General features: G+C 47.1%; 3 protein-coding genes across 3 annotated transcripts; all 3 read right to left on the bottom strand.

Annotated features, from left to right (window-relative positions):
• Window positions 1–615: 615 nt before the first annotated feature.
• EMH_0035990 (uncharacterized protein) lies at window positions 616–2,009 on the bottom strand (the record flags this gene model as incomplete). The annotated part of the gene is made up of 4 exons (XM_013495028.1): window positions 616–772; window positions 1,336–1,442; window positions 1,610–1,770; window positions 1,898–2,009. The coding sequence occupies 4 exons, from the start codon at window positions 2,007–2,009 to the stop codon at window positions 616–618; spliced, it is 537 nt and encodes a 178-aa protein (XP_013350482.1).
• A 1,864-nt stretch (window positions 2,010–3,873) lies between these two features.
• EMH_0036000 (uncharacterized protein) lies at window positions 3,874–5,302 on the bottom strand (the record flags this gene model as incomplete). The annotated part of the gene is made up of 4 exons (XM_013495029.1): window positions 3,874–4,033; window positions 4,588–4,682; window positions 4,876–5,036; window positions 5,185–5,302. 4 exons carry the CDS (start codon window positions 5,300–5,302, stop codon window positions 3,874–3,876), a joined length of 534 nt encoding a protein of 177 aa, XP_013350483.1.
• A 1,804-nt stretch (window positions 5,303–7,106) lies between these two features.
• Window positions 7,107–8,568, bottom strand: EMH_0036010 (SAG family member; the record flags this gene model as incomplete). Its single annotated transcript, XM_013495030.1, has 5 exons — window positions 7,107–7,263; window positions 7,387–7,650; window positions 7,830–7,936; window positions 8,121–8,281; window positions 8,457–8,568. The coding sequence occupies 5 exons, from the start codon at window positions 8,566–8,568 to the stop codon at window positions 7,107–7,109; spliced, it is 801 nt and encodes a 266-aa protein (XP_013350484.1).
• Between the last annotated feature and the right edge of the window lie 596 nt (window positions 8,569–9,164).

Here is a 9,164-nt window from a genome sequence, read left to right on the forward strand (position 1 = left end):
CTTTTCGTGCGAAGGGGAAATCGTATCCGAATCATGTCAAGAATTACAAGCGATGCGCGTGATTCCGAGGCAAGTTTCAGTTTTGCTCCGCATACGAGAATATCTTGCGTGCGTTCCCGCTATCTTGATTTCTCCGTATGCTGCATAGCCTCCGACGTGTTCCAGTTGTTAGCTGTGTTCAGACGTTGAGTGAATTGTTCGTTTGAACCTCCATCATAACTCACTGCTACGCGATATGAGAGGCCAACTACCTGCAAGCAGTTTGCCTGCCTAGAGGTGTGGTATGTTTCTGACAAGAATTAGTGTTCACAGGGAAATGAAAGGCTGAGATAAGCATTGCAGTTTGAAAAAAAACACCACGACCACCGTATAGGGTGGATTAGACGCAGGGTTCAAAGTCTAGACTCGGACATCCCCCCATATCTTTGCTGCGTTTTGCCTCTATGCTGCTTCGGGTATGTTGTTTGGAACAGCAGCTAAAGCTCCGCTGTTCATGCAGCAAGGGGAGATTCACAACCAGAGGCGAATAAACGCTGCTTGATTTGCAAAGCGCTGTGTACACTAGCTGAAGACGAAGCGAGACAACTTGCGGATTAGCTAAAGGCAAGTTGAACCCTAGGCAGAGACGGCTGTCAGCATAGCAACCAAACCGGCTATTAGAATCGTAGAGGCCGTTGCTACAGGGCCGTTTCCAACCGAATTCTTCAGGTCGTCTTTTGTCATATCTTTTAATTGAGTGGTTCGTTCTATAAGTCCGTTGAAATACTCCTCACTGAAAAGAAAGGAAACAAACAGAGGAACGCATAATCAGAGAGAGCATCTCCAGCCTTGGTATTTATTAACTGTAAAGCCTTCTAAATTCCTCTCATTGAAAGCATCTTCCGAAGCCCAGAGCTTACTCAAAGGGGGCCGAATTCTTCACCGCCGAAGGGTCTAGTTGACAGAAAAGTACAGCATCCTTTGTTAAAGTTTCTTTCGGTGCTCCTGAACCTCCTTCTCCCCCTCCAGGTGCTTCCAGTTGACTGGAAGTTACTACTTCGGTACACCTTCCAATGACGCACCCGATTGTAGTGCTGTTAGACGCGAGAAGATATGCCAGGCTGGCTGCTGCATCTTTTTCCCAGATATTTTGCCACTCTTGTTCCGTCTGGGGGTATGTTTTACTTTTAAAAAAATGTCAGCCAAGCACAGCACAGGTGCGTAGTGGGAAATTGGGTGCAGAGGAGTCGGCACGGTACTTGCTTGTACGTTTGAGATGAACGGCCTCGAGTTTTGCTATACAAGGAATTGATGTGAGATTTGTCTGTGCTGAGGGTGAATATGGCATTTACTTACTTGAAGGTCTTCAATCCCTCGTCGAGAGCATCCTGCAGTAACTGACGGTAGTCGGGACTGGCTTGAGAGGCGGGTTCGTGCTCGAAAGAGTAATGGAAGCGCTCCTTCTACACGCCCAAACGATACGGAAAGACGCAGGACAGCGTGTCTTCTCAGCCGGCTGAATGGCTGTACACTTTATGTCGGGCTCTACAATGGGATTTAGAGCTGCGGTTGCTATAGCACCAGTACCAGTAGAAACAGCACAAATTCTCTGTGTCGCTGTATTGCTTACCAGTTGGGCGGTTATCAATGCAGTGCAATTCGCCGCAGTGGGCGGTTCTTCGCTTGACACTTTTGCCTCCAAGGTAGAAACAAGGTTGTCGTCCTTTGTGACTTCACTGATGTGAACTGGGAGTTTTCCATTACGGGCCAAATTGGCAGCCAAGTAGGCGTCTGCAACGAACAGAGAGTCACGAAAAGATTATCAACTGTGGCCGGATTCGCAACTGAGCCGTTGGCAACGCAAGACATGGGGGGAAACACAGGGGAAATTATAATATGTAAGGGGCTATACAATCACCTTCCTGCACATCTTCGACCGTAAATTTGTATGTTGGAGTGCTCGCCTCTGCTTGAAGCCCGCAAAGTGCGACGAGGCACACGACTGCAGCGGTTTTGTAAAGGGGAGCCATTGCGGTAGAAAGCGTGAGAGAGTTTTTAATGTTCCTATTAAATGAAAAGGAAATAGGTGTATTCAGGTTAATGAATACAGGAAAGAAAGCAAAGATGCCAGAGTTCTTTGGCTGGTCCTCGAGTCCCACGAACAGCCAATTGCCCACAGCCGAACGATGGTCTCGAAAATGCAAACAAAGCTTGAAACTCAATGTAACTAGTGTGTAATGAAGGTGAAGAAATAAGAATTTCTAGGTAGAAGAGTTGCGTGCTACGCGTTTACCTCTGTTCGTGAAGGCTCCTGCGGTCCCCCGGAGGAGACCGCTGGAGTTTTAATGGAAGCCTAGTGCCCAGACCGCTACATCTGTACTTGAAGTATACAAAGTGCTGTTGTAGTGGAAGACGTTAATCCATATCTATAAAGGCATTACTTCAATTGATGCATTTTCGAGCAGAGGGAAGAAGCCTCTTGCAAGTCGTTTGCGTGGAGCTTGTGCGCTGCGGCATGACCCACCTTGTACCCCGCGATTGAATAGGATGCAGTAACGCGCTCGAGTTAATAATACGCTTTGAACATATCGAGAAACAGCTGAAGATGAAGAATGATGGAAATACTCCCAGTGCAAACGCGTCCAGTAATTTGCTGCGTGCATCCCCTCGAAAGTGCACGTGTGCTGTTTGTTGTCTGTAAATCTTACGACCTGAGGAACAACAGACCTCCAATTCCTCCTAAGGATATGGGGTTTTATGAAGCTAATATCTTGTCTCATGTTGGAGCCCTTCTGTAGCGTCTTATATCTGTCCTTCGCCTTCTTCTCTCCCGTGAGCTCTCTATTTGTAGTAGAAATACACACAGGTACAGCCAGCGGCAGTGTAACGAAGCGGTGCTCAACAGTTGATTGATAAATTAAGACGGGTAGAGACCAAAGCTCTCTGCTTGCGTTAACATGCCTAAGGAGAGTCCAAAGTTTACTAATCATTTTGTTTTTTTGGCAAAGCACCCTGACGACTAGTGACTGGCACGCACCCGGATACCTTGCTGTAGGGATCTAGTTCTTCACTGACACCTGCCCCGATGGACCATGCGGCGCTACCAAGTGTTACGGGACTCCTTGATCATATATGAGGACTGTCTGCAACTAGCGTATGTTCACTTGGATCTGTTTGCTTGTGCGCCTCTCTAGACTTTTACGTCAGCATTTGCTTGCTTTCCCAACTCTGTGTATTCTCTGCACCTCTCTGGCCGCCCAGACATCTCCTGTGTCCCTGATTTTATTTCACCGAGAGGCAGACAAAGGCGAATATCATAGTGACACCAACAGCAACTCACAAGTTGCCAAGTTGTCATCTTAAGGCTTAACTCAGCAATCGTCTACGCTTCTCATGCGTTTCCGCTGTCGTCGTTTTGGTACTTATGTTGCATGCGCTCTTCATAGCTCCAGATGTTAGCTGCATTCATATAGTAGTTTAATTCTTTTGATGCTAACTTAATTGTTTGTTTGAATCTCCAGCACAAGCCACTGCCACGTGGAGTGGGGAGCGAACTACGTGCATACACTTTGGCTGCCTAGCGGCGAAACATAGTTAGAAAGATAGTTCAGGACGATGTAAACGACTTTGCTGAAGGCTGCAAGTTGATTGAAGCGCGTCAAAACCCATACGAAGCGGAATGGCGTCAGAGTGCACACTCTTAACGCCGACGCTCCGTGTTCTCCATGCTTCTTCGCGTTTGCTTGGAGCAACCACTAAAATGTGGATGTTCACGCAGCAAGTGAAGCTTCGCAGTCTGATGCCACGGAAGGCTTCTTGATTGGCACATGGCTGTGTATCCTAGCTGACGAAGAAGCGGAGTGGCTAGCTGCTTATCTAGAGAGGCGTTGTACTTTAGGCAGAGACAGCTGCCAGCATGGCAACAAAACCGGCAATTAAAATCGTAGGGACAGCAGCTGCCGCTACACCATTTCCAACAGAAACCTTCAGGTCGTCTTCGGTCATATCTTCTAGCTCAGTTGTGCGTGTAATAAGTCCGTTGAAATACTCCTCACTGCAAGGAAGGGGGACAAGCAAACAGAAACAGAACATAAACAGAGCATAAAGAAAGCACCTCCAGTGTCGGCGGATATTTGTCTAAGTCTTTTCGTAAGCTGCTTCTGGGGGTTGCACTCCGAAACCCAAAGCTTACTCAAAGGCCGCCTGGTTAGCCGTTACTGCAGGTTTTAGTTCACAGAAAAGTGCAGCATTTGTCGTATTAGTTCCAGCTTCGTTGTCTAGTGTATCAGGTTCAGCTGGCTCTTCGGTGCACTTTCCAATGACGCAGCCGATTTGAGTGCTGTTAGCTCCGAGAAGGTATGCCACGTTGGCACCCGCATCATCATTCCAGATTGTTTGCCATGCCCCTTCCTCCTTCGGGTATGTGTTGCTTTTGGGCACACATAAACGGTCAGCACAGCAGAACACATATACAATGAATAGCAGTTGGGTAGAGAGTAAACAGTTAGCCTGGCACCGAAGATATGTCTGGCACCCTCTATATCGCTTTGTTGAGCAAAGAAAACATGAAACTTGTCTGTAGCGGGGATGAATACGGTGCTTCCTCACTCGAAGATTTTCAATCCGTCCTCAAGAGCCTCCTGCAGCAATTTTCGGTAGTTGGGGGCTTCACTGTAGTCGAAGGAGCGATGAAACACCGCTTTCTGTACACTCAAGTGGTAAAAGAAACGGGGAAACAGCCTCTTTATGTTCGGTCTGTCTAAATATTTTGATAGGCTACCTAATTTTTGTCAGGCCGTACAATGAAGTTCAAACTTTAGAGCTGCTGGTGACGTTGCCACATCAGAACCCGTAGCAACAGCGTGTATTCCCGTCTTTCGTAGTTGTTGCGCTCACAAGATCGTCTTTTATCAATGCACTGCACGTCGCGTCAGCTGCTCCTGTTGCGGCTTTCACTTTGTCCGTCAAGCTAGAGACAAGGTTGTCGGCCTTTGCGACTCCACTGATATGAACAGGGAGTTTTCCATTACGGGCCAAGTTGGCGGCCACGTAGGCGTCTGCAGGGGAGAAACAGGAGCAAAGAGAAATGAGGGAGTTCACCAATGTGGCGACTAGGCGTCCGACGCAGCTGAGTAGTTGATAGCTTAGCGTCGGAGACGAAGGAAGAAAAAGTGACGGGTGAAATGAAGGGCAAAATATGCTCACCTTCATCTACCTTCTCTACTGTAAATTTGTATGTTGCAGTATTCCCCTGTGCCTGTGCTTGAAGCACACTGAGTGCGACGAGGCACACTGCTGCAGCCGTTCTGTACAAAGAAGCCATTGTGGTAAAAAGCAAGAGAGAATTTGAATATATTTTTTGTTTCAAAATGGAAGAGAAAGAAATATGCGCAAATTAAAGAGTGCAGGAAGGAAGGCAAAGAAGTCGGAGTACTTCGGCTGGTCCTCGAGTCTCGTGCACCGCGAATGGAACAGTACGGAACAAGAGTGTCGAAAATGCGAGCAACGCTCGAGAAGAAATAAAATGAATATTAAAAGAAGGTAGCACAAGAAAGGTTTCGGTGTAGAAGGATTGTGTGCCTTGCCTTTACCGCTGTTCATGAAGGCTCTTGGCGTCCCCCGTCAAGAGACCGTTTGTAGTGCACAGGCACTACAATGGAGCTCAAGTGGAACCTGCAGAGACCTTGTTAGATAAAAGAGGACAAGCACAATGCCATTAGAGGTAAACGGCAATACTGCAGACGGAAATTTAAGATAACAAAGTCAAGAATGCTCGGCGGCCACACCAGGTTAGAGCTTGTCGTGCCCTGGGGTTGCACGGCAGGCAGGATAGAGTGGAATCCCCTTCAGTTAGAACAAAAGGGGAAAGTTTTAAATTGCAAAATAAACGAAGTAGTTTGAACCGTGTTAGTATAGCCCCTAACGCTGGGGTGTAGACGCGAACGGTTTAGACCGGAGACCCCTCGGGGGTTTCACAGGATAGCTAAGACGCGTGGGGAAGAAAGGCCCGAAGGGGCTCTAGAAGACAAAACGATACGTGGAATATAGTTTAAATGTCACGGCCCGAGATGGTTTTATTTGATGGAGCAAGCAGAAATTGAAAATCGCGTGAACCGTGTAGCCTACACCCTGAAGACCTTTCGGGACTTACGGGGTCGGCTCCGAGGCCGCCTAGCTCCGCCGCAACCAGTTGGCCGCAGCTGCACCTTCGCTGGCCTCCAGGTCTACATAGGCGCTCAAATTGCTGAGTGCTTATTCATATTATCAAGCTAACCCGTGTTCCTAATTGCGAAACGTGAATTTCCGTCTAAGTAGGAGAACGAGGAATCTAGCATACGTAATAGAACATCTAGAACAACCCAGTTGTAGTGCCCCCTGTGAGACTGATTGTGCAGTTTACACTCTGACTGGATTTCCTTTCTAAGATTACTCGACTAGAATATGTTTCAAGGATAATTATTTGAATATTCGAATCCTTATATTATAGATTGCCTTTAGGGCATAGAGCTTGAAACCTGTAGGGTTGGCATTGGGTGCATTACAGAGTAACAGCCCGCTGTTCACTACATTTGGAGGCTGTTTCGGGAATTTTATAACCCTGAATCTCTTGCATTCGATTTTACGTCGGCACCTACAGATGTGAGCAGATTTGCTGTAAGAACTACACGGTCAGAGATAGGTGAACACGTGAATCTATGAAACGCTAAGTTCATATATGCGAAACTTAGTCAGAACATCGAGGAGAAGAGAACCCCAGGACATGGGCAGGATAGTGACATAGGTCCAGGCGACAAAGGAACACCTATCCTATCCACTGACGGAAATCCCCGCCAGAGTCCAGGAAGACTGTCCCAGAGCCAGACGATGAGTCACTAAGCCCAAAGTACAACCTCTGATCACTGCGTCGTATCTATTGCGGGAAGTCATGGAATACATATCTTTGCTGCGTTTTTCCTCTTTGCTGCTTCGGCTCTGTTGTTCGAAACAGCAGTTAGAGGGTGGCTGTTCGTGGAGAAGGGGTAACTTCACAGCCAGAGGCCAATAGAGGCGGTTCGGTTTGCAAAGCGCTCTGTACACTAGCTGAAGAGGAAGCGGGATAACGTGATTAGCGAAGGGCATGCTGAATCCTAGGCAGAGACGGTTGTCAGCATAGCAACCAAACCGGCAATTATAATGGTAGAGGCAGTTGCTACAGGGCCATTTCCAACCGAATTCTTCAGGTCGTCTTCTGTCATATCTTTTAATTCAGTTGTTCGTTCTATAAGTCCGTTGAAATACTCCTCACTGAAAAAAAAGGAAACAAACACATACATAATCAGGGGGAGCATCGCCAGTCAGGTATCGATTATCTGTAAATCCCTCCTAAACTCCCCTCATTGACGGCATATGCCAAAATCCAAAACTTACTCAAAGGGGGCCGAGTCCTTCACCGCCGCAGGTTCGAGTTGACAGAAAAGTACAGCATCATTTTGTAAAGTTTCTTCCGGTTCTCCTGAACCACCACCTCCCCCTTGAAGTAGTGACGTGTCACTTGAAGTTTTTACTTGGGTACACCTTCCAATGACGCACCCGATTGTAGTGCTGTTAGACCCGAGGAGATATGCCAGGCTGGCCCCCTCATCTTCATTCCAAATCTTTTCCCACGCTTCTTGGGACTGGGGGTATTTTTTGCTTATGAAAAAAAAATGTCAGCAAAAAATACAGCACAGGTGCAATAATGAGAAGTTGGTTGCAAAGAAGGAGGCGTGGCTGCTTACCTATATGTTTGTCATCAAAGGTAGCGCGTGCTGCTATACACAGTATACGTATGATATTTGCCTATAGTGATGCTGAATATGGCATCTACTTACTCGAAGAGTGTCAATCCCTCGTCAAGGGCTTTCTGCAGCAATTGACGGTAGTCTGGACTGGCCTCGGAGGTAGATTCGTATTCGAAAGAGTAGTGGAAGTTCTTCTTCTATAGGCCAAAACGATACGGCAAAAGGCAAGAGATATCGCTTACCTTTAATATGTCTCACCCAGCTGAATTGCTGGACATTTGACGTGGGGCTTTATGTAATGGGTTTAGAGCTGCTGTTGTCATAGCACGAGAACCGGCAGCAAAAGGTCAAATTCTCTGTTCATGACACCGTTTTGCTCACCAGTTCGGAGGTTATCAATGCAGTGCAATTGTCGGCAGTGGCAATATCTTCGCCTGCTACTTTTCCCTTCAAGGTAGTGATAAGGGTGTCTTCCTTTGTAACTTCACTGATGTGAACTGGGAGTTTTCCATTGCGGGCCAGGTTAGCAGCCAAGTAGGCATCTGCAGCATAGAAAATATAAACAAATGCAGAGGGCGGCAAAAAGATAATCAGTATGTAATCAATGAGCCTGCAGCCGCTGGAGGTGTGCTGCAGCTGTGTAGTTGCCGGCGGGACAGTAAACAATGTGGGCAGAAGCACAAGACAAATGAGAATGAAGATGGTAAGTACGTTTACCTTCGCCTACATCCACAACTTTAAATTTGTATTTTCTAGTCGTGTTCGCCTCGGCTTGGAGCCCACACAGAGCAAGGCAAACTGCTGCTGCCGTCTTGTAGATGGAAGACATTGCTACAGATGGCGAGGGAAAAGTATACAGAAAGTGAGTTCTGGTTTTAAAATGAAGTATACAAAAAATATCCAGATGAAATTGTCATGACAGGCAAAGAAGTGGATGCTTTCGTCGACTGTTTCCTGAGTCTCAGGAACTCAGGAACGGCGGCTCTGCCGGTCACCGGTCACTCAGCAGGCGTCGGTAGCATGGCTACTTGTCCCCATCAACTACAAGTTGCTCAACACGACCAAAAGAGCAACCACAGTTGAAATTAAAGATAAAAATGTAAAACTAAGGTTGGGAAAGAAATAAATATGCACGAATTAAGGCATCCAGAAAGGGCAAAGAAATCGGAGTTCCACGGCTGGTCCTCGAGCCCCGTGCAGTGCGGATGGAGCAGTGCGGAACAATAGTGCCGCAAATGCGAGCAAACCTTGAAACTTAATATAATTAATCTTAAACGAAGGTGATATCAGATATGTTTTCATGTAGAAGGGTTGTGTGTCTTGTTTTTCTCGCTGTTAATGAAGGGCCGTGTCGCCCCCGTCGGAGACCGCTTTGTAGTGCACAGGCACTACACTACAATGATGCTCCTGTGGAAACTGCAGAGA

This window comes from Eimeria mitis, genomic scaffold (assembly GCF_000499745.2).
Source record: "Eimeria mitis Houghton genomic scaffold, Emh_scaff1392, whole genome shotgun sequence".
Taxonomy (NCBI): domain Eukaryota; phylum Apicomplexa; class Conoidasida; order Eucoccidiorida; family Eimeriidae; genus Eimeria; species Eimeria mitis.